The following is a 26,295-nucleotide window of genomic DNA, read 5'->3' as shown; positions in this document are numbered from 1 at the left end:
ATATTTGAATATTTAACTGAGAGTAGCCTGTCACCATTTTGGATTGAACAGAACAAGCATGTGATAAGATTTCTTTCCCCTCATCTGTCTCCACACTGAATGCGACTATAATAAGAAGGATGTCTCACAGATGCTGCAGCACTGCAAATGTTGCACACATCAATCATCAGTTCCAGCCCACTGAAGCCCCACTGGCTCACTGCTAAAATTGCAAAGCCAGACTCAGCACTTGAGAAGGCTGCATAATTAGCAGGATGCTAAGATAACAGCGTTTGGAAGGAGAACAAACCTACATTACCATTTAAACAGATGAGCGTCTCAGTGGCACATTATTTGATTTGGCCTGTCTCCAGTTTGTTTGTTTGAAGTTACTCCTGAGTCACTGTTTCAGTCTTTTTGTAGACAAGTAGATAGTGAATTAAGGCAGACGTCATGACATTTTTGACTCATATTATGAGCAGGGCTGAACAGATGTTACAGCATCTCGGCTGCTTAAGGCCATTCCCAGGCATTACATCTCCGTCTTCAAGACTGTTCTTCCCACAATCTGTTAATGAAAGTCATGATGGGATTAGGGGGGAAAGGGTGAGCATAAGAAATCTGGGGCCTTGAAAGGGAGGAATGCATTCCTTATTTGTCGCTTTTGTTCAAAACCACAAATATTACTTGTTTTTTAAGAACCCAGCAGGGTTTATAAATTTCAAGGACATTTTACCTCACTTAAAGTCACGTTTTACTTCACCCTTTATTATTATAAGGGAAGAATGTTAGCACCTAGATAAGTTCATCATTACCCAAAAATGTATTATTATTTAACTTTTAGGTTAACATGTCATTGAGAAGTTTGGGGCCAATAAGATTTTTGTTGTTGCAGAACTTGATTTCTGTTAATGTGTTACCAATTGTATATGTTAAATGTTACTATTTGTTACTTTTTGTATTCTATCGGTTTTCTTTTTTTAATTATTATACAATAAAAAAAAAGAAGTCTCTAACACTAGCTTGCGCTATTCTTTAACTATTCTTTTTTTTTTAAGCTTTCTTTTTATTTATTAAAAAATCTTGCTACGTGTACTGCATTATGCTAACTGAGACTTGTAATACTGTAACACTTGCATATCATTGCTCTTTTGTCGATTTTGTTTGCTTCCATTATCCTCATTTGTAAGTCACTTTGGATAAAAGTGTCTGCTAAATGTAAATGTATTGGGTGTCTTTTATATATTTGCATATTAAACTAGTGTGAACACACCTATTTAAACACTTGATGTCATTTTGTTTTGTATTGTATTGAGAGCACCTTTCATTCTACAATTATATTTGTACACTGTACATAGACTTTTACAAAAACACTGAATATTGGAAATTGAGGCACGTAATTTGACATGAAAGTATTTTAGCTTCACATGGAAGTCAGGCTAATTAAAAAGTTTTTTTTTATTATTATGTTTCTATTCAATCTTCACTATGTTGCAAGACGAATTGAAATAGACTTCTACAGGTGCATCTCAATAAATTAGAATGTTGTGGAAAAGTTCATTTATTTCAGTAATTCAACTCAAACTGTGAAAGATGTGAATTAAATAAATCCAATGCACACAGACTGAAATAGTTTGTCTTTGGTTCTTTTAATTGTGATGATTTTGGCTCACATTTAACAAAAACCCACCAATTCACAACAAATTAGAATACTTCATAAGACCAATAAAAAAATAATAATAATTAAAAAAAAACATTTTTAGTGAATTGTTGGCCTTCTGGAAAGTATGTTCGTTTACTGTACATGTACTCAATATTTGGTAGGGGCTCCTTTTGCTTTAATAACTGCCTCAATTCGGCGTGACATAGAGGTGATCAGTTTATGGCACTTCTGAGGTGGGATGGAAGCCCAGGTTTCTTTGACTGTGGCCTTCAGCTCATCTGCATTTTTTGGTTTCTTGTTTATCATTTTCCTCATGACAATACCCTAAAGATTCTCTCTGGGGCTCAGATCTGGTGAGTTTCTCTGGCCAGTCAAGCACACCAACACAATGGTCATTTAACCAACCTTTGGTGCTTTTGGCAGTGTGGGCAGGTGCCAAATCCTGCTGGAAAATTAAATCAGCTTCTTCAAGAAGCTGGTCAGCAGAAAGAAGTATGAAGTGCTCCAAACAATTTTGGTAAACGGGTGCAGTTTGGTTTTCAAAAAACACAGTGGACCAACACCAGCAGATGACATTGCACCGAAAATCATCACAGACTGTGGAAACTTAACAACACAGACACTTGACTTCAAGCAACTTGGGCTATGAGCTTCTACACCCTTCCTACAAGATTCTAGGACCTTGGATTCCATGAGAAATATGCTTGCTCTCTTCTGAAAAGTCTGACGGTTGAGGATTATGTGGAGGACTTTTGTGGACAGTGCCATTTAATAGACTTTAATGATGTGGCACTTAAAGAAATGTTCTGTTTTGGCCTCACAAAGGAAATATCTCAGTTCATACCACTTCACACTCCTCACTGGACTCTGGCTAAATATATTGACTCTGCACTCCGGTTGAGTGGTTCCTCGTGTACTGTGGGGATTGCGGATGAGGAACCCTGCAGTCCTACAGTACTCACCACACCAGAGAGCTTCCATGTTCCAACCATCACATCTGGAGTCGTTCACGTCATGTCTTCCAAGCCAGACCCTGCACACTTCACGCCAGAATCTACAGGGCCTGCTCACGTCATGCCTGCTATTCGTGGACCTGCTAATGTCATGTCTGCCAAGCCAGGGCCTACTCACTAGCCCAGAGTCTTTTCACAAGATGGCTGCCACTCCGGAGTCCACAGCCAAGATTACTACCACACCTGCGCCTCGCCACACCATTGCTTTCACGTCAGAAATTTATAATGTCATGGCTGCCACTCCAGAGTCTCAACCCATCATGTCCTGCAGATGCAGAGCTTGGGGCAGGACAGATGACACGGATTGCCAGTGTGATAGATCCACCTCTGATGTCAGTGCGAGGGGCTGGTATCCCACAGGCCTCTAGGCTTCCAGCCTCACAACCTTAACACTCTTAAGTCTTCTGTTGCCATTTTGAGTGCTTGAGCTGCACACTGCACTCCAGAGACATCTCCTGTCCATGAGTCTACCCCAGATGCCTCTCCTGTCCGTGAGTCTGCCCCAGAGACCTCCCCTGTTCGTGAGTCTGCCCCAGATGCCTCTCCTGTCCGTGAGTCTACCCCAGATGCCTCTCCTGTTCGTGAGTCTGCCCCAGATGCCTCTCCTGTCCGTGAGTCTACCCCAGATGCCTCTCCTGTTCGTGAGTCTGCCCCAGATGCCTCTCCTGTCCGTGAGTCTGCCCCAGAGACCTACCCTGTCCGTGAGTCTGCCCCAGAGACCTCCCCTGTCCGTGAGTCTGCCCCAGAGACCTCCCCTGTTCGTGAGTCTGCCCCAGATGCCTCTCCTGTCCGTGAGTCTGCCCCAGAGACCTACCCTGTCCGTGAGTCTGCCCCAGAGACCTACCCTGTCCGTGAGTCTGCCCCAGATGCCTCTCCTGTCCGTGAGTCTGCCCCAGATGCCTCTCCTGTCCGTGAGTCTGCCCCAGAGACCTACCCTGTCCGTGAGTCTGCCCCAGAGACCTACCCTGTCCGTGAGTCTGCCCCAGATGCCTCTCCTGTCCGTGAGTCTGCCCCAGATGCCTCTCCTGTCCGTGAGTCTGCCCCAGATGCCTCTCCTGTCCGTGAGTCTGCCCCAGAGACCTACCCTGTCCGTGAGTCTGCCCCAGAGACCTACCCTGTCCGTGAGTCTGCCCCAGATGCCTCTCCTGTCCGTGAGTCTGCCCCAGATGCCTCTCCTGTCCGTGAGTCTGCCCCAGATGCCTCTCCTGTCCGTGAGTCTGCCCCAGATGCCTCTCCTGTCCGTGAGTCTGCCCCAGATGCCTTTTCTGTCCGTGAGTCTGCCCCAGATGCCTTTCCTGTTCATGAGTCTACCCGAGATGCCTCTCCTGTTCATGAGTCTGCCCCAGAGAACTCCCCTGTCCGTGAGTCTGCCCCAGAGACCTACCCTGTCCGTGAGTCTGCCCCAGATGCCTCTCCTGTCCGTGAGTCTGCCCCAGATGCCTCTCCTGTCCGATAGTCTGCCCCAGATGGCTCTCCTGTCCGTGAGTCTGCCCCAGATGCCTCTCCTGTCCTGGAGTCTGCCCCAGATGCCTCTCCTGTCCGTGAGTCTGCCCCAGATGCCTTTCCTGTTCATGAGTCTACCCGAGATGCCTCTCCTGTTCATGAATCTGCTCCAGTGTCTCCAGAGTTGGCAGCTTGTTGGCAGAACCTCCCGACACAGTGGTGCCCACTTCTGAACTAACAGTCTGCCCTGTCACAGCCAAGTAGGCCATCAGTGAACTCTTTGCCTGTACTGTCATTGCCATGGAGGCTGTCCATTAAATCTCTGTTTGTCTCATCATGGCCAACATACCATCTCTGAACTTTCTACCTGTCCTGTTACGGCCGCAGAGGCCATTGTTAACCTCTCTGTGCTCTCTGTTCCAGTCTTGCCTGATGGTGGTTCTCTGAACCATTGGCTCCACTGAAGTGGTCATCAACTCCACCCTGCCTTCCACTGTTCCACAGTCTAGACCTGCCTCTGTTTCATGGCCCAGATCCACCATGGCTCCACTGCAAAGGTCTGCAATTGCACCATGGTCCACCATTGTTCCACAGTCCTGTTCCTCTGCCATGCCATGACTCAGGTCCTGTTCCTCTGCATGGGCCTGGTCCCACATCCCTCCCCCAGTTCCACCTCCGCTCCACTACCCTCCTGGACTTTTTGGGTTTTGTTTGGGTTGGGCGTTACGTTAGGGCATCTGGAGCTGCCCTGGGGGGGAGGGGGGTGTTTATGTCATCCTGGTTTTCGGTTTTGTTTCATGTTCATGTTTTCATGTTTTTTATTTTGTAGTTTAGTCCTGGTTCCTGGTTAGTCATGTGGTTTCCTTGCCCTCATGTATCCCTGCTGATGGTTCCTCTGTTCTATGTGTCTTGTTCTGATTGGTTTATTCTCTGGTCTTGTAGTTTTTGTTCTGCTTTGTTATTGGTTGCTTAAGCCATGTGCTTTAGTTCTCATTGCTTGGTTGGTTTGTGTCATGTGACCCTTTTTGTTTTGTATTTATAGCCCTTATGTTGCCATTGTCTCTTGTAAGTATTGTTCTTGTAATCTTCTGTTGGTGGGTTCATGTTTGTATTTTGGATGTCACTTTTGGACTTAAATAAAACTGCACATGGGTTCTTAAACTCACCTCCAGTGGAATATTGTTACAAAGAGCAGTATGCAAATTGAGTATCAAATATTGAAGGTCTGTTAAAAAATAAGCCCTGTTTTTTTTTGCTTGGTCTCTGACAGGATGGGATGGTGTGTGTGTGTGTATGTGTGTGTGTGTGTGCACGTGCACGCACTTTGGATGGGTTAAATGCAGAGCACGAATTCTGAATATGGGTCACCACACTTGGCTGCATGTCACTTCAAATCAAATAAAGAATAACACATATATTTATTTGAAATTACCTGATCATCTGATTATTAAGCCCCATAGGCTTTCAATGTAAGTGCATTACTGTAAATGCATAATGAGCTGAAATGCATGTTATTTTTACTGTAAAAGTCTAACTGAAATTGTAAGGAATTATAATTCATAATTAAATTTAATAGCTGTCATAAATCAGAATAATGCAACAGGTTATAATCCAAACAACAAGACAAACGTGGATAGCAGATGAGTAACTGGTCAAAGGATTAATGTAGAGGTAATGTTACCCAATATTCATTATGTTTATCGCACCATATGGGATTAAAATATGGGATATGATATGTATGTATATGTATGGATACTTTCAGGCTATGTGTTTATGAGGGTCTTTTGGTATAGCTGTTCCAGACCACTTCTGTTACTGAGGTAACACACAATATGTAAAGTTGGCTCACACACTGCTTACGCAACACTAATGAATCAGCCCAGGGCATAATGGAAACCGTTGCACTGTTGAGAAAATATGTTGTTGTTGTTATTTTTGTTGTTGTTGTAGTACTTGATTTCTGTTTATGTTTTGCTATGTGTTGTATATTGGGTGTGTCTACAAATGTATGTGTATAATATACAGAATGAATAGATCTATTAACAACATTTATCTATTTATTTATTTATTTATTTGTATTGCATTGTACTGTATAGGGCGTACGATTCATTGTATCTGTACGTTGTGTATATTGGAGTGTACATATACGCTGAATATTGAAAATTGGGGCACTTAATTTGACATAAAAACCTAGATTTTATATATTTATATATTTGCATATTTATATATATTTATAAATTTTACATTTCACTTAATTATTAACAAGAAAAAAAAGAACAATCAGGATTCACCTGTTCCTGTTCACTTCATTGTAAGCCAAATTGAAACTGAAATTGACTTTTATGAAATGCTTTGGATTATAATTTTTTATATGTATGTATATGTATAGATAGATAGATAGATAGATAGATAGATAGATAGATAGATAGATAGATAGATAGATAGATAGATAGATAGATAGATTTATTACATAAACCAAGGCCCTTCCAGCTAGCAGTGCTCCAAAATCTATTTCTTCACAAATACAAACAGACCTTTGGTAAGCAAACAAAATCAGGATGTCATGACCTAAAATTGGAGTAGTGAGTCAAAGTGAAATACATACATATATATATATATATATATATATATATATATATATATATATATATATATATATAATTTTTTTTTTTTTTTTTTACTATTTTATTTTATTATTTATTCTTAAAGATTTCCCTCTTTATGGCTTAAATAATTTAAATAGTATGAACTATAAAGATAAATGGTTGTGGCAGAATTTTACTGGGCAGATTAAAGAGATTGATCTGAGGCATTTACATTCAAAAAACATTTATTTAAAGACCAAGAGGCATCTCAATGCAGGACATCCAAACAAAGGAGGAACAGTAATTCTGTTGTCAGATTCCATTCTTTCTCCCACAACATTCTACACAATCCTAAAAATCTGTTAAGTGGAAATTTAACTGTGTAAACGCAATAGAATTAAACAAGATGTGAATCAAACTCTGTGCAAACCCTGGAAATAAGGTCATATCTAGGTTTTTTTTTATCGTCAGGATGTTTGGAAATGAAGTTGCATGATGGATGTATATAGGCTAATGAGATCTACTGGAGAGATGTAACATGTTTAAAAAATATTTCTGCAACTACTCTATACTCTAAAGTATAATGAGAACTGGAAACTACAAACATTCCCAAACTGTGTTGAATTACATAATTTTATATTTTATGTAACTGAATGCAAGCGCTTGGGGGGGGGGGGGGGGGCTTTCACTGCTCGTTCCACTATTTTCCAGTTACATTTTAGGTTCTGTGAGTGTGTTTGCCTGTTTATCTTGAGCTCTCCTTTATCTTTACCCCCGCTGAACGACAGCCAGACCTTCCACTTTTGAATCTGTTAAAGACAGATAAAGATAAAAAGCCAAAAATCTCCCTCTTCACACACATCAAGCAGCTCAAGGACGCCTCACTAGCTGGACACTCACAAATCCACTCTCATGACTTTTTCTTTCTTTGTGCAACCAGCTTCCGGTCAGGATGAAGATTACATATAGTCAATAGGAATATATATATATATATATATATATATATATATATATATATATATATATATATATATATATATATATATATATAATTTTTATTTTTTTACCATTAGCAACCACTCATAGCAAATGTAAGAAAACCATTTTACACTAATATTTTACGTTATTATTATTTTTTTAAGTAATGTTAACCCCTTGCAAAATATACAGTTCATTAACTGAATATGGAATATTTGCATTATTAATTAAAATTAAGAATAATTAATCTCTACATCAAAACATTGATCAATAGCACAGCATTTGTTTTCTTGCTATTTATGTCAACTAATATCTTTTATAATTTAATTCTAAATAAACTGCAGTTTATGAATATACTGATGCATTTAGCCATCCAGAAACACTGTTTCTGCTGTGCCCATTAAACACTGTATATTTATCTAAATGTTACAAAATATTTCAGTATAGCTAGTACTGTTAAAAGATTATGAATATCCAATTTTGTTTAAATTTGTTTTAAATCCATCTCTGAATACATTTGCTGCAGGTATTATTAATAGTCAAACAGGTTAAAAGTTCCTATCCTAGTATTCATTCAGACTTTTGATACTTGAAATATTTAAATGAACTTTGATAAGTAAAGGGTTGTAATCACATAGGAAAAAAACATATATGTACTGGCAATTTCATCCTCTGTTACAGCTGATTTTACTTTTAGGACATTACTTTTTGCAAACCTCTGAAAACATTTGTCAGGTTAGCTGAATCTGCTTCATGATCAAAAACTGGATTATATGCCAGTGTAAATGTATGTATCTGGATTTTTGTCATCCATTATTAAACTAATTTTCACATTCATAATTATCATCATTGAATTATGATTTGGAACATGATCATAAACTTGGCATCATAACTTTTGATTCTAGTTTAAACAATCTTCTGTGACATTAAGAGAAGGACTAAAAAGATAAAATGACACTGAGAAAATCATTTTATAACCCTTTATTCACAGTCATATGCAAGCATAAGATATTCCTCAGTTTTTATATTTGTACATTTAATGGATATTAAGAGAGATACTGATATTCTAAAAATTTAGATTCATAGAGACCAGTTACAAAGGAACATGTGTATATATATTATGATTTAGTATAATATATTACCAAGGGCCAAAAGATCCAATTATATTATTTCAGTAAAAAAAAAAAATAGAAACGTTACATTGCAATTAATAAAACTTTTTCACAGAACTGCTTCAGAAAGTGCCTTTAACATTACCGTTATTACCTTAATAACGTATTACTATACCAATATTTCAAATATATGAACAAATAAACAATACTTTTACCACAATTCAAGGTTATACAAAGTAAAATGCAAATCTAAGTATATATTGTTCAGTTCTAAAACAATATTATACAATTTCAAAAAAGATAAGTAGAATAAACTTTCATAAACGTTCACTGTGAAATTGTAATCAGACCAACTGTTATATAAAACAAAAGGCTGTTATTTCAGGATCAACTGTTCAATAAAGTTTTATATTAATATCTAACAGTTATCAATTCACTATCAAATCAGATACAGACGGGTAATCTTAAACATATCAAATTCCTATCAAATAAACAAGCACCTCTAACAAGAGGTGAATGACATCCCTACGGTCAAAAACATGGTTTTCCAATGTTAAGACACATATTTCATACTATCTCTCTCCTAAGGAGCACGCAGATGGCGCGGTCCCACAGGTATTTCACTTCACATCATGCGGATCTTCTAGAAACAGACATCAAACAACACATGATCTAATAGAAGTAGAAAAGAGGTCAATCATCCAGTAAAAAGGACACCGAAAAAAATGGAAACAGAAATGCAAACAAACACAATACTGAATCATCAGAACCGCAGTGTTAACATCGTTTGGTCTGTTGTACCATCTTCTTGTAACAGGTCCAGTTTTTGAACCTTACTCTTTCACAGCGCATCTTCTATCACCGGTTGTCTAGATAACACTACACGACTTGGTGATAAGAAACACCACAAGGCTTAAGTTAGCATCAAGAACTTCCCACCACACCATTCTTTGACTTATGAATCAAAATGCAGCGGCGTAAAATACTTTCCCCTGACCTACAGTCTTGGTTTTCGTCATGTGAGCTCATTGTTCTTCTGTATTGTTCTCCAAAGGTCCAGAAGCTCAGGCTGAATCACTACAGACGCAGAGCTTCCTCTTTTAAGCATATTCTAAATCTGCTCGGCTCTTCTCGACACCATATGAGCAGCTGTTCCCTCTTCCTAAGTCCGTTGGGAATTTATGCATGTTTTCTTTAAACCCTGAGCTTCTTTTTCAGCTCAAAGTACGCGTCAAATCTAGCCATGGCGTACTCCTGTACAGAATAAGAAAACATTATTGGACAATGAACGATTTTAAATTATATATATTGATAACAGGGTAGTTCTACAAGACATATGAGCATCATATGGACTATCATTGTCCTTTTTGTTTTATTTGTTATTATTTCTCTAATATTAGACATTCATTGTAGATTACTAATTGTTTTAAAAATGGCTTTCTCCAATAATAACTTTTTTTTTTTACACACACAAAATGTTATTTAAAAAAACATTACAGTGACACACACTCAGTAGGTTTACAGTCATGTTACCTTGACCTCACACGTATGTGTGTAACGTCCAAAGAGCTGTGAGCAGTGCAAATATTGCAAAGGCCGTATCTTTACATATCTGATCTCCAGTGATAAAATTCTTGTCTTACCTAAGAGCTGCGCTGTGTACAGTACAATAGAATAACTCTGTAATAACTCAGCATTAGCAAGCACTCAACTGCAGACACAAAGACTTGATGGCTTTCTTGCAGTAACTCACCATGTACCCAAACTCAATAGTTGATATTTTGGCCTGGATCACGGACCACAATCCCCAAAAGAAATGGGAGGCCAGAGCGAACCTAAACAAGAGAGCATTGAGCTCACATATTACAGATTGAATGAACATTTGAGGAGTCTCTGGTAATGTGAATCATTGCTCCAAATGTCTTTTTAAAATATCTATTATAGTAGTACAGTACGAGAGCCAAGAGAGATAGCCTCATTATATTTGTGGATTACATGGGCCTTGAGCTCAAGAAAATGTTACATAATCATCTATAAAATTACAAATTGATAGCAAAATGTGTGTAAAACTGCTTAGATTTGAGGTAAGCATATCACCTGTTAACTTCCATTAGCATATCCTCTTTGAGTTTCAGCTGCTCCTCCTCACTCAAGTGTTCAAATCCAGCATGAGATTCCCAAAGATAACTATGAAAGAAATGCATCTGAGGGAAACAAAATGAAATGGCATGATGTCATTTTTACGGTTAACCGATTTGAGACAAAAAAATAAATGAACCCCCAAAGAAGTCATTTTGCAAACCTGCTGTGCTTTGGTGGGGTAATTTTTGGTGTTGGTGATGAAAAATGGAAACTTGTCATAGGTGTAGTCATAAATCCACTCACAGAAGAAATTTGCAATGTCAAATCCTCTGTGGGAGAAAGACAGGCGATCAGCACCCTTATTGTTAGTGCGATAATAATGTATAATGCACGAGTCTTGATCGTTCAGAAATTGTTGATAATTGCGGAGGAGGTATATCATGACATCTGGAATATATATATATATATATTCTTTGTGAAGAGCCTCACAGCTGCTGTGGAAACTGAACAAAGCACACATCTCTGTGGGTGGGAAGCCTGGCTTCATTTCCTACTGCTTTGCTGCATAAGCAATGACAATGGACCTAAACATGGGTCACTTACATCCTTATAATAAACTACACAGGATGGCAAAATGGGAAAACAAGCAAAGCATGCCTTGATCCTTGTCAACCAGGCTCCTAAAAGAATGTGTTACAGCTTGGAGCTCATTTGCCTGAGGATCCTCTTTGAGATCTGTGTTTGAGCACGTGCAAGAATGTGAGTACCCTAGCAACAGTGTGGGATCATTGCCAGAGCTTTCAACGTCTAGAGGTCCCCTCTTAGAAATGGGGCACCCAAAGTGTTCCAAACTAATCAGAAACAACCGCGTTGAATAAGAGAATCAGACAGATCTCTAATACAGCTCCAATTCAACTTAATTCCCATCAAACATCTGGCCGTTACAAAACCAGACTGTTTTTCTTAGAGTTTAGCTGCGTGTGCTTCTTCTGATAGAGCATGTGAAGAATGGATGTGACTATGAATATTACAGACCTGTAGTTGTAGCTGCTGTATTCAAAGTCGATTAACATGAGCCTCTGTCTGTCTGTGTTCTCACGGCCACTCAGAAGCAAGATGTTTCCTTTTGAAAACATGGCAGCACTTTTAAAACATTTGATTGAACACTGAGTGGACCTTTGTTAGAAACTAGAATGAAACACAGACAACCACAGTACTAAAGCCATGTCTAACCTTCTTGCAAGTCATTGTGGCAGAAAACAACAGGAGAGGGAGTTGATTCAAGTAGACACCTGTGTACACAAACAGCTTTTTAAGTAAGCATACAAAAGACATCAATTATGCGCAGCCGGCAAACACATTTTACATTTGTCAATACATTATCTTGCCCTCTCGAATCTCTTAAAGTGTGAACAGTTTCCAGGGGTTCTGATAAAGCATGTCAATAAAACCATGCTGCAAATGTATGACGATAAGATAACTGCCCTAAAACCCAAGTGAATAATCAAGATAATAAAGATCTCACTTGAGACTGTCCATCTCTTGAGGCAAGTTGAAGCTCAAAAGGCGGGAGAAGTTTCGTAGATGGTGCTCCCTGGTAAAGGTGAGCTGAAGCACTTGATCCATGTACCTGTGCCGTAGATGAGAGGACAAAAAGATTGCAGTGTTGGCAATCAACCAATATAATCAATATATTTGCAGGCAAATACAGACAGTTATACTTCTATTTTTAGCAATCAAGTAAGCTAGAGTGAAAATTCATATGAGATGTTAAATAGTGTTAATTTATATTTAGGTCCCAGCGGAGATACTGAAGGCTATGGGATTTTACGCTAATTGAAAGAAAAGAAGTAGAATTCATAATTTTGTGATTTATTTGAAAGATTATATGCAAGCAATTTTTAAAGGGCTGGAACAGCCAAATTAGTCAAAGGATTTTCAGCACAGGACAAGTGTTAATTTGACAGATATTTTACGATCACCAACTTTTCCATGGTGCCAAACAGCCACTTTGGCTCCTTGTTGAAGGGCATTCTCATTCCATGAAATCTGGTGATCGTTTCAGCAATCTCATCAAATATACCAGGGACACTCAGCTCATCTGTGGACAATTTTCGACTCTGCAGGCAAACATTGAACTTTCAGTTTGTGTTTTTATAACTTAAACAGAAACAATAAAGCAACTAAAATACTAAAAGTTGCACATGAGTTTTAAGTTTCTGTGTATTTAAAATCACAGAGCATCATTCAGAGTAATGGAAAAAGTGACATAAGGAAATTTGCCTAGAATGTAATTCGATTTTTCTTCTAGTTTGCAAGAAAGGGATTCATAAGCATTAGTGTCAGAAACCGCGTTTCACATCCAGACTGTCCTCTCTTGAATATACTTGAATCTACTCACGGGGACAAACTGTTCCAGTCTCCCCTGTGGAAAAATGCCATAGAGCTTGGGCCCAAGCTCCCTCTCGGCCAGGATGGCAAACATCACACTCTCCAGTACCATGGCATCAGCTCCCTGCAAACACAAAAACATACGGATAAAGTTTGGGCACCCAACAGGTTAAATCAACTGCCAAGATCTATCATCGCACCATACAGACAGCCATGAAAACCTGCTTAGCCTGATTGGACCTACAATCCCTTAAAGACAAGTTCATCTTAAGTTAATTCAAAACTGTGATGCTATAAAGGACTATAAATTCTGCACTGAAACCAATTCTATCTGAGAGCCAGTCATTTTGTAACAGTGGTAATGGGCAGATGCAAAACCAATGGCAGTGCTGGAGCAAAGTAAGTTAAATGAGAAAAACAAGAGAGGCAATTGTGCTGAGCAAGACATAACTTTCCAAACATCTAAGTCATTAATTGTGGCTGCTTAACTAGCAATAACATTAAGCCAGTTTTTGGACAAGGCTGTGCCAAGTGTTAATACACAGAACCGAAAGAGCTCCCTTCATATGTGGGGGAAGTACTTATGTAAGGTATCTCCAATTTTCTAAACATTCTACAATTCTGCTTTTACTCGTTCCCTCCGATTAGAGATCATCTAAGAATAGATTGCCAAGAGATTATATATTTCCTCAGTTATCAGTTATTGAGTGCTGTACTTTGAACTAATGTCTTTAGGAATCCAAACTTTATAGGCAAATGTTTGAAATTGCAAACATGAATGATTCAAATGTTACAGAATTCCATTAACTTTAACCACTGATGTCTCGTGACGATGTTACGCAAACGTTTTTGACCACAAACTGGCAAACCAATATGTTAACAGAAAGTCACAGCGAAAGTCCAAAAAATTGTAAACTTATTTGACTTTCTTTATTTCCTGGTGAGTATCCTAGCAACTATTTTCAGTATAATAAAAGTGGATGAGAACTGTGCAGAACAAAATAAGTCTGGATCAGTCTATTCATTGAAAATATCAAATTCAAATGTTTCAATTTAAATAGGTTTGGAGAAAAATTAGGGTAAACAAATTATGGCTTCAATTTTTTTTATTTTGTCAACTTTCACAGTACATTTTTTTAGATTTGTTTCATGCTACGAAGAGAAACAATGTGAAGTTGATCGTTTAGTCACTGGCTTGATACACTGATGCATAATCAGTATTAAATGATTTAGAAAGAAAGTCTGTGTAAACTTGAATAATTAGCTACAGATCAGAAAAGGGGCGGTAACCTTTCCCCTTATGATGACATAAGGGGAAGATTCCAGATCGGCCTGTCTGAGCTCTCATTTTCTCAAAGGCAGAATAGGACACCCATGGATTGAAATGTCTAGCTACTTGGGGACCATAGACAGGCTAAGGGAACTCATATTAATGTAAAAAAAAACTCATAAAGGGGAATTTTCATGTCATGGGACCTTTAAGACAATCATCACGGCATAGATTATATAATGAGTGCAGCTACAGCACACATTGAAACTCAGTTTCACCTACCATCTTAGTCAAATAATGGATTGGCCTTGAGTCTTTTATCTCACTACAGCTCAATTTAACAAGGTCAGGTAGAAGCACTGAGCTCATTTCATCTCAGTGTTTGACATTATGCAAGAATGGCACACAATTGCGCAACAAGCCTGATGAGGGAATATCAGCTGAACTGCAGTGTTAAAAAAACATCCGGTTCTTTCAGAAATTCAACAGGACACTACGGCCTTCCCATCTGAGGATAATTCTGACGGAAAAACATGGAAGGAAATTAGACTTCCTCAAAAGATACTTTGGAAACACCATCGCTGGCTTGCTTTGGAAGTAGGAATATATTGGCAGAACTGGCAAGTTTTTTTATTCAAAATAGTTCACACATACTATACAACAACAACTCATGCTCTTCATTTAAATTTGTTCTGAAATGTCAATGAGTCAACAAGTCAAATGATTTAACAGACAACACTCTTTTATGAAAATAGGCCTGCAGAAACTGGTTTCAGACAGGTTTTCTAGAAACTACAATTTAATCTGATTTATGATACCAGGTGACTTATGATATCTGATACCAGTTTCCGAGTGGCGCGGGCCATAAACTTTAAACATGGTGGAGGGGACAACCATTGCTGCTCAGTGTCAATGCTATTTACACAAATACTACATCACTTTGTCTTGTCGCTAAAGTATAGTCTATTATGCTATATATGAACGATCATTTGAAGCATATTGTATGTTTTATAAGCAGTGAAGTAAGCGTGTATTTGACCAATATTCCAGAATTGTCAGCAAACTGCATATGTAGCGTGGTGAATGTTTATATGATTGTCAGCCAATTGAATGCTAATTTTGATCCTTTCCAACAACAGAGCACTTGAATACGACAAGATCGTAATCACAACTTCACAAGTGAGAAACAGGAAAATTCTGAAAGCATGTGAAGGCAGCATTAAAACTATTCAACTTTGGTTCTAAGGGACACTGTTCTGCAGAACATAGCTCCAACAAACATACCTGATTAATGAAGGTCTCTAGGATTACATGGCAATTACAAGCAAGTGTCTGTTTACACCTGTGGTTATGTCTAATGACTTATAAACAGGGGTGCCCAATCCTGTTCCTGGAGCTCTACCTTCCAGCAAAAGTAGAGCTCCAACCGTAGTCGCACGCACCTGAAACCAACAAATAATTAACATCTTCAGGAACACTTGATAATTACAGAAAGGTGTGTTTGATCAGGCATGGCACTGAACTCTGCAGTAACGTAGATCTTCAGAAACAGGAATGGGTACCTTTGACCAAAACAAATTCTAAAGAGCTTCAAACATAACCAAATATGTAAATAACTGCAAGGCTTATTTGAATTAATCGCATTTTTAATCATTCCACATATAGATACAGATACATCAGTGCTGCTGCCTTCAAAAAAATATTGACTTCCTACCTCCAAATACTTCATGCAAAGCGAGCATTTTTCAGGTTTCAAACACAGTCTCTCTCTCTCTTTCTCTCTCCTTACCCTGTTATCTGACTAAGCAATAAGCATGTGACTGCTGAGCAGCAGCTGCTTTGGTTTTTCCAGTGCCAGTTAATACACAAGGCATAATCACAGGATTACTGAAGCAGATCAGTTCACAGCAGCACAAGGGCAGTATCTACATGCAGGTGTTATCAATGTCCAGCGAGGAGGGGAAGTCCATCTCTACAGTACCACCACAGACGGCCCTGTGTGTTAGTTTGTGGAATAGACCTAGATAAATGCACACAAAGCTACACATGCAACACAGATAGAAGCAAAGTTTGCAGAGGCCAGACAGCTGATGCTGAACTGAGAAAGTGAAGTTAATGCTGGGATATGCTTTTAAAAGGATGCACTGCTATGACTCTCAGGAAATAATGTAACTCTGAAAAAGTGTGTCAGGGGATGCGTCTTATCAGTTCTGGGTGATCTCGCATTGTAGCTATGAATATGAACCTTTAACACAATCAATTTCAAATAAATAATTAGTGATATATTTATTATATCATTATTAGTAATTCTAATTATGATGAATAGATTTGGTCTCGTTTTGAGTTAAAATATTAACATTTAATTAAACCAAGACAATATTACCGGAGAAGCAAAATTTTATAATATTAGTTTCAAAAGAATTGCTTTTCAGAGATTAATCATTTTTATATACTTTATAACTTTTAAAATGTTACATTTTTTAAAGATCTTTATACAATATTTTTATTTGGTTTATTTTTCTTACCCCAAAGGATTTTTATTATTATTATTATTATTTTATATGTACACGTTTTAAGCATTAATCTAGAAAAGTGAAGAATATTGTGAAGTTGAGGTAAGAAAAATAAATTCAGTTGAAGATTAATTTAATGAACACAAATCTTATTATCTTATACAGTCAATTACGCAGTAAATATGCTGTTTTAAGAATTATTTTATATATTTACTAAAAACAAGATAAAAATACTGAACAAAATTTTGTGATGCATTAGTAAGGGGTCCCAAGTTACCAAATTTCCCCAAAACACTACTAAACTACAAGAATGTAACAATAATAAACCTGAGAGCTCATGGAAAAATTTGACCTAAAAGTTTAAAATCACAACTGAGACAGGTCCAAAAAAAACATATCTGATGACCCAAATAGCATGTCCCTTGGCCTTGGAGGATGATGGGATACGAGGTAAAAATACAATAACAGCAGTTTAACTAGCTATAATGATTTTAGGAATCTGTCCTCTTAAAGCCCTTATATTTGCTATACAACATGTGAGATGAGGTGGAATAAAGACAAAAACCTTTTATAGAGACACAAGCCTATAAAGTCACATTCTGCTCACATAAAAACAATAGAAAAACAGACCTTTGTTAATGTTACTTACTTGAAAGTGATTTTCTGTGTTTGATTTTCTGGAATCCCTTTTATTACAGGACATCTAAAGCAATTAGAGAAAAAGCAAAAGACTATCCATAAGAACAAAGTTGTTGTTCATGTGACAGATCAGTTTGACCATCTCCATAAAATAGCAACATCATGTATCAAAGTTATTTTCCAGAACCCACTATAGACTACTGAGATCATATCTTTTGGCAGCACAGTAAGAAAGCGCATTAAACAAATGAATTAACTTTGTGATAAAAAAACAAAAAGAACAGTGCTGAAGAGGGCTGAAAGCTAAAAGAAATTATGGCCTGTTTAACAAAAGGCTTGACTCTGGATGCTAACCCAGAATCTTGTTCAATGACCACAAATGGGGCATTAAAAATCAACAATCAAATCTTTTATAACAGCAATTATCAAAACCATGTTCCATTGAGAACTAGCACAAATATTTACCACACAATGCTATTCTCCATTAGAATGAAAAAACCTAAAGGATATGGTGTCCATGGTCATAAACACTATGCAAATCTCACACAAGCAATGTAAATGCTAGTGACAGCAATAAAGCGTGTCTAGATAAATAGTGGGCAACACAGATTACCATTAGTGCACAGTTTTAAAATGCCTTAATGAACTCTACAATTTATTTGTGAATCACTGTGTAGCAAAGTCCACACACTCTGGAATTTGTAATATGGGTTCAACTAATGCTTTTCCACGTTTAAACACCTGACTTCAGATGACTGGACTGTGGACCTACTGACACCTCATCAGGTATGACATCATGAACTTCGTGACTGCTGTGTCTCTAAATAATTTACTGAAAAACATCCAGACATTGTCATTACATGAACAATTATCATGAGGCACACCCTATGCAAGTAAGGTTGCTATTACCATAATGTTACTGCAATGACATAATTAATGAACTATCAAAAGTAGCTCTTTAGATTACAATCATATTGCTGTTTATTAGTACTTATAACGCATATATTAACGCATGACCATAACCTAGATCCCTTAACCCTACCCAACATCTAAACATAACTACTACGACAGCTATTTACTATCAATAAATAGCAAATTAGGAGTTTATTGAGGGAACAATCTTTCATAATAGTGAATAAGTGTTGAATATGTGTTACTCTATTAAAATAGTGGAATGCCACCAAAATCCCTTATAATTCACTGCCTCAACTCCTGTTATTACGGAGCCCCGCACATGACATTAAAGGAAAATTAAATAAATTGTGCGCACGATTTACTAATTTGTTCCCTCACTGTACTAAAATGTGCACACGATTACTATTGCTTTCCCTCGATTTGCTAAATCGTGCGCACGATTTAGCAAATCGAGGGAACGTATTCAAAAATCGTGTGCACAATTTATAAATCGAGTGAACGAAATAGTAAATCCAGGGAACGCAATAGAAATCACACGATTTAGCCTGCATGTCATGTTCGTGGCTCCGTATGTTATAATGTAACCAGCACCAAAATATTTTCAACGGAGTAGTAAAGAGTTGAAAAAAAAGCAAACAGAGGCAGAAAATACTTTATACATGGCATATCATGAGCGTGCTTCTCAAAGATTTTAAAGACTGAGATGCGCATAAATTTGAAGGCAATGCTGTTGCTTCAGGGATCACATACTGTACCGTGAGTGGGTAACAACCTGGGTAATCACCTGGAAACAAGAGTGCTCAAGGTACGCTCCTTTGGCAAGCCTACGGCAAAGAAGACATGCAAGTACAGCCATGGAGGTACATCACCCAATAAAAACTGCCTCTTTAAATTTAGAGGGTACACACACAAATACAAAATCTCGCTTTGGGGAGCGATTTAATACCCTGAGATTTCTGATCCAGGGGTTGCCATATTGCTGCCAAATGAAATTAGGTACGAATATCTCACAACACTCACTACTTCTGTAAAATCATATTTACAAGTTATTGGTATGAATGGCAAGGTTTTGGCATTTGGCAATCTTGTGCTGTTTGTATGGATGCATTTGTAGGCATTTATGTATCCTTCCCAGCTTAGGTTTGAAATGTTTAAGGCACAGGTGCGGATCTTTAAGCATTCAAGTTGATCATATTTTGACTTGCCTTGTTATAAATCAAGAATGCTAATACATAAGCCTACTGGTTTGCATGTTATTAGACCATACTATGCAATATGACACTTAATACATACATTTCACCAAGCAAAAAAACACAAAACTACAAAAACTACAAAACACCTGCAGAATTTCTCCATACAGACGAAGCAGCACATTTCGTGGTTCATCTCCAAAGCATGGTTGCTTCTCTGGCAAAGCGCAGAGGAACAGTTTGTTGCTGAGACCTCCCCTAGAAGTAAAAAAAAAATGTTAGAAAAGAGAATAACTGCATTCTTACAATGAATCAGGATATATAATTATTTACATCTGGACACCACCACTTAGAAAAATGCTGCCAACTTTTGAGCATCATTCTTGCACCAAAATTAACATGTAAAAATGCTGCACACATCTATGACACACAAATTTTGTTTTATTAGCCTGCTCGCTACATTTTGAGGCACCACTTTTGTATTATTTTTACCACAATGCTGTGTTGTTTTAATTTATACTCAATTTATATGATTTAATGCCTGAAAATGCGTTTTATGTAGGCAGCTCATTCGGTTTTGAGACACAGCCATGTTTCTACAAATTACTGTAATATTGAGCAATTCTTTACCATCTCATGACTAATGAAAGCAAAATTACAGAACTAGATCATCTTAAGAAAGGAAACACCATGACGCGTTTTCACTTATCGTGTCGCCTATTTACGAATAAGGTTTCTTTTAAGGTGGCATCTCTGACACAATTAAAAACAGTTCTGTCTCAATTATTTATATTACCAGTAACGTAGCAAACCAGAATACCTGATAACAGAGATTTGGAAATCATCCTCATCTATGGACTTCCATGCTCCGTGAAGGAATTCTTTACACCATAGATATGCCTTATGTTTCGTCTGTTGGTCGGGCTCATCCGGTCGAATAATGTCTTTGCAGTCGTTCACAATGTCTGGCTGGACTTGGAGGACATTCTCATTTACCAATAATGTTAAACCTAGAGACATTGAAGGCGAGGAAGAGACGCCATTGATGAATTTAGTCTTCATCTGTGCTGTTGGTTACTGGTACAAACGTAAATAATTACAATATGCAGGCAATAAATTCAGTCACAGACTCTGCAGTTTTATAACTATCAGATATTTTAATACGCAGATTTAATGGGACCAACTAACACCGTATGACTGCTCGCACTACTGTAATGAAGAACACACTGACTGCATCAGTTTCGTGCGCAGTATGTTGAAGTCGAGTGGGTTTGACCACACGTCACCCGACCACACCCATTCTGTTCTCTGATTGGACCACAGAGTCACGTCCCCTTCATTCCAAACTCGAGCTACTACATCAGTAAACAATGGTTTATAAATACAGATTATTACTATCACAAGCTTTCATGTCTTGTATTTTTAAATGTGGGTGTTTTTAAAAGGAATTTAAAAAAAAAATCCGGAAAACACTGTTTAACTAATATTTAAATAGCCAACACTGTCAAATATAAAACAAAGGCCTACATACATTTTAAAACTGGTTGGAATATAAATAGCTTCAAAAAGCAAAAAGGTGGTCAGTTTAAATATTAATTTGATATTACATGCTTCTTATGGTTTAGAGCATTTGCTTAAAGGGACAATAAGTAACTTTTTAGGTATTTTATTATCTAAAATCAATATTTTTATTCATAAATATGCCCTCAATGGTGTACAAATACCTAAGCCAATGTTTAAACTAATTCTCGTAAATGAAGAATTTATTATCTTTATATACATGGGACGGGTAGGTCGACGGAGGCTTCCATGTAGTCCCGCCATCTTGCAAAACTATAATAGCAGAGAGGGACAAAAAGTACTAAGCCAGCGTGTTTCCACAACGCGTTTTCGGTCAGAGCCAGAAACACAGGTGCAGAGCAGTGAGAGGCGCTTGAAACTGCACCGGCAAGTTTAAAAGTCGGGATTGCATTCTTATTATGGACCATACATATGCCGCGCCACAGGAGAAGAAAACATCGTCGCCAAAACAGTCAAAAATAGAACGTAAAAGGAAACGTGACCGTAGATTACAGAAAACAAGAGTTAATGTCGGGGAAGCTTTTTCTAGGTGGAAAGAGCTAATGCTGGATAAAGATTTCAAAAGAGACGCAGAAGTGGCCAGTTTTCTTCTCGACAGGTAAGTCAGTGTTACAATCTATATTACAATATTTTTTTTATATCTAACAATGCACATTATTCAGAAAATGTAACGAATAAAGAAGACATAACTACTAATTACAATATTTCATGTTTTCCACAGTCAGTAATTCATACTGTAACATTCGTTTGTTTATGGTCATGTTGCTGTTTGTTTGAAATAACACACCTGTTCACCTGAAGGAAAACTCGACGAAGTGCTATTGGAAGACATCCCGTCAAAGCTTTTTGGTACATATCGCCTACCGTAGATGCAACGCGCATTTGAAAAAGCGAGGCACTGGAGAGCAAAATTAGTTTGAATGCAAAATACAATTTCACCACTAGATGGGAGTAATTCCTACTTAGTGTCCCTTTAAAATTAAAATTGTATTTAATTTTGTGAGAGAAAATGAGTTGATAATATATATATATATATATATATATATATATATACACACACACACACACACATACATATATATATATATATATATATATATATATATATATGTGTGTGTGTGTGTGTGTGTGTGTGTGTGTGTGTGTGTGTATATATATATATATATATATATATATATATATATATATATATATATATATATATATATATATATATATAATATGAAGAGTTTGATTCCAAGACACAATAAATAAATTCGTTGCCTTGCTGTGTAAATTGTATTTTGACCCTTTTGCTCTGGATACTGGATACCAGAGTCAAAGCAGGTCACCGCTGAACTTCCAGAGTCTCGTCAGGTCAAGTCATCGCTGAACTTCCGGAGTCTCGTCAGGTCAAGTCATCGCTGAACTTCCGGAGTCTCGTCAGGTCAAGTCATCGCTGAACTTCCGGAGTCTCGTCAGGTCAAGTCATCGCTGAACTTCCGGAGTCTCGTCAGGTCAAGTCATCGCTGAACTTACGGAGTTTTGTCAGGTCAAGTCATCGCTGAACTTACGGAGTCTCGTCAGGTCAAGTCATCGCTGAACTGATGGAGTCTTGTCAGGTCAAGTCATCGCTGAACTTACGAAGTCTCGTCAGGTCAAGTCATCGTCTTGTCTGTGGCACCCAAAGCCTGGAGGTCAGCTCTTCAATATCCCGGACTGGCATCCAGCATGGAGGATCCACCACTGCTGTCAACAAGAGCAGTTGTTATCCCTGAACCCCTACGCGCTCAACCCCTCCTGTTCAGGAACTAATTCCCCAGTCTGAAGTGCTTCCCATGATGGGGATCGCTTTGTTGCATTTGGGCTGCGTACACCACTACTGAAATTCTAGAGGTGGTGGCATCCATTATGATTTCTCTAGAGGTGGCAAATAATGGTGCAGAACCTTCCGAGGCAGTGGCACTTGCTGCTGTGTCCCCAGAGGTGTTGGTGTCTGCTGCAGTTTCTCCAGAGGTAGCGGCACATGCTGCAGAACCTTCCGAGGCGGCAGCACTCGCTTCAGCTCCTTGCAGCGGTTGTGGTGCTCCGCAACTCACTTTCAAGCTTTTATGTCACTGTCGAAGGAACTAATGATGAACTCCCCCTTTTTTCTGTGGTTACCGCTGTAGACCTTCCAGAGGTGGCGGCATCTGCTGCAGAACCTTCAGAGGTGTCAGTGGTATCAACACATGAACTCCTGTCCTGTCCCAGCTATGGAGGCTGTCTATGAACTTCCGTTCTGTCCTGTCATGGCTATGGAGGCCGTCTGCGAATCCTGGCAAACAGGCCACCCTGCTCCACCCTGGCTTCCTGCTCTGCCTCGGTCCCCGGCAATTCCACTTCCACTTCCACGTGGACCTGGCCCTCGTTCCACCTCCGCTCCACCGCCCTCCTCGATTGTTTAAGAGCATCTGGAAGCTGCTCCTTCGTGGGGGGGCTGGCTATGTCATAATCTGGTCTATGAACTTCCATTCACTCACCACCAGAGGTCACCCGTTCACTACACTCAACTATTGCACCACAATAACTGTTGCAAGTCACCCCGGACTACAGTTACCATCATCCATTGCACTAATTACACACATAAAGTCGTGGCCTAATGGTTAGAGGGTTGGACTACCAATCGAAGGGTTGTAGGTTCTAGTCTCGGGCTGGGCGGAATTGTGGGTGGGGGGAGTGCATGTACAGTTCTCTCTCCACCTTCAATACCACGACTTAGGTGCCCTTGAGCAAGGCATCGAACCCCCAACTGTTCCCCGGGCGCCGCAGCATAAATGGCTGCCCACTGCTCCGGGTGTGTGCTCACAGTGTGTGTGTGTTCACTGCTCTGTGTGGGTGCATTTCGGATGGGTTAAATGCAGAGCACAAATTCTGAGTATGGGTCACCATACTTGGCTGAATGTCACTTCACTTCACTTCATACAGCTGAAGGCACTGATTATACACACACAGCTGAATGCACTGATTGCACACAGCTGTAACCCATCACACATTCAATATAACACTCACTTAGATCACTTTCAAACTGCCAAGTATTGTTCCTCACATATCCCTCTCATAGTGATTGCTGCGCGATGTATCTAAGGCCTGGTTCACACGGAACGATTTTAAAATTGTCGGCCGATTTTCCAAACCTGAGAGACCCCACACACGGCGATAAAAAATCACGGGTCTAACAGTTTTGGTCGTTCCGTGTGTGGTGTGCAGCCACACGGCAATATCAACACATCACACACGAACCGATTTGACTCCCGAGCATTCTCGTGTCAGACGGGAAATCTCGCAAAATCCCTCGAGATCAAACGTGACTTTCATGCTAGCGATGGGTAACGTTACTGTAGATAAACATTACCTGGTATTTCAAGTGCAGCAGCAATTTCTGCCCAGTTCCTCTCCTTGTCATTTCGGTTGTGATAATCTTTACACGAAACGTTGTACAAACATTCCCTGTGTTGCCACAGGTCGACAAGTTGGTCCTCCATCTCCGACGTCCACCGGACTTTCTGGTGCGCCATTCCGCCGGTTGTTTTGATTTTGTTTCTGTTTCCCGGCACTTCCTCACCGCCTCGTCACCTCGCTTTCTGATTGGCTACACGCCACAGTCCACAGGCTGCGTTATCGTTTGTCCTCGGGGGACACCACACACGAGAAGAAATCGGGCCAAATAAATCCAACATGTTGGATATCCCCGATTTGAGATCGGAGCGGTCCCGACATTCTTCCGAGCAGAGGAGAGCGGTCTTAACACACCACACACGGCAGGAATATTTGATCAGATTATTTTACGATAATCGGAGCATCCTAAGATTGTCGGAAGGGGTGAATCGGGGCTAAAATCGGCCTGATTATCCTGCCGTGTGAACCAGCCTTAAGCCTTGCCATATTAAGGCTGGTTCACACGGCAGGATAATTGGGCCGATTTTAGCCCCGATTCACCCCTTCCGACAATTTTAGGATGCTCCGATTATCGTAAAATAATCTGATCAAATATTCCTGCCGTGTGTGGTGTGTTAAGACTAATCTCCTCTGCTCGGAAGAATGTCGGGACCGCTCCGATCTCAAATCGGGGATATCCAACATGTTGGATTTATTTTGCCCGATTTCTTCTCGTGTGTGGTGTCCCCCGAGGACAAACAATCACGCAGCCTGTGGACTGTGGCGTGTAGCCAATCAGAAAGCGAGGTGACGAGGCAGTGATAGTACCGGGAAACAAAATCAAAACAGCCGGCGTATATAATATAACAAATACAAATAAAGTCGATGGGCATAACTACATCCACAACTGCAGTCCACCAGAGTACATGGAAACTAATATATGAACGTTTATTTCAACAGTTATTAATCTGTGTAGTACGTTACAACATTTCTATGAGATAAAACAACAACTTATCTCCATATCATGATATAGCAAGTATAGTCCATGCTCGCGTCGTCTCCACCTCTTTGACCATCGCCTTTTCTTATTTTTCTTATGTTTTTTTCCCCGTTAAAAACAAAGCACAAACTATGGCCACTGCATCCTCTTTGTCCGCCATGATTGTTTACTCTAAAGTCACGTTTGATCTCGAGGGATTTTTTGAGATTTCCCGTCTGACCTGGGAATGCTCGGGAGTCAAATCGGTTCGTGTGTGATGTGTTGATATTGCCGTGTGGCTGCACACCACACACGGAGCGACCAAAACTGTTAGACCCGTGATTTTTTATCGCCGTGTGTGGGGTCTCTCAGGTTTGGAAAATCTGCCGACAATTTTAAAATCGTCCCGTGTGAACCAGGCCTTAGTCTTGTCTCTGATTCTAGTTTTCTTTAGTTTAGTCTTTTCCTTGCCTTGCTGTGTAACTCATATTTTGACCCTTTTGCTCTGGATACTGGATTACCTCTCTTGCTCAGCCCTTTGGATATTGTTCACTCATCAAAGACCC

General features: G+C 39.1%; 1 protein-coding gene across 3 annotated transcripts; it reads right to left on the bottom strand.

The window, feature by feature from the left end:
• Positions 1-8,613: 8,613 nt before the first annotated feature.
• Positions 8,614-21,013, bottom strand: LOC127977793 (choline kinase alpha-like). Of its 3 annotated transcripts, XM_052582925.1 has the most exons (13): positions 20,594-20,767; positions 19,923-20,031; positions 19,368-19,407; positions 17,679-17,732; positions 13,257-13,370; positions 12,842-12,975; positions 12,381-12,485; positions 12,089-12,147; positions 11,891-11,978; positions 11,076-11,184; positions 10,871-10,977; positions 10,527-10,608; positions 8,614-10,027 (listed from the first exon to the last, which is right to left on the bottom strand). In XM_052582925.1, exons 1-13 carry the CDS (start codon positions 20,622-20,624, stop codon positions 9,968-9,970), a joined length of 1,092 nt encoding a protein of 363 aa, XP_052438885.1. In that variant the 5' UTR covers positions 20,625-20,767; the 3' UTR covers positions 8,614-9,967. The 3 variants fall into 3 exon arrangements, with proteins under 3 accessions (XP_052438885.1, XP_052438883.1, XP_052438884.1); XM_052582923.1 differs by lacking the exon at positions 19,368-19,407 and having other exon boundaries at positions 20,594-21,013; XM_052582924.1 differs by lacking the exons at positions 17,679-17,732; positions 19,368-19,407 and having other exon boundaries at positions 20,594-21,013.
• Between the last annotated feature and the right edge of the window lie 5,282 nt (positions 21,014-26,295).

The sequence above is a fragment of the Carassius gibelio genome, chromosome B18, assembly GCF_023724105.1.
Source record: "Carassius gibelio isolate Cgi1373 ecotype wild population from Czech Republic chromosome B18, carGib1.2-hapl.c, whole genome shotgun sequence".
Lineage (NCBI taxonomy): Eukaryota > Metazoa > Chordata > Actinopteri > Cypriniformes > Cyprinidae > Carassius > Carassius gibelio.
This window is presented reverse-complemented; position numbering and strand designations above follow the sequence as displayed.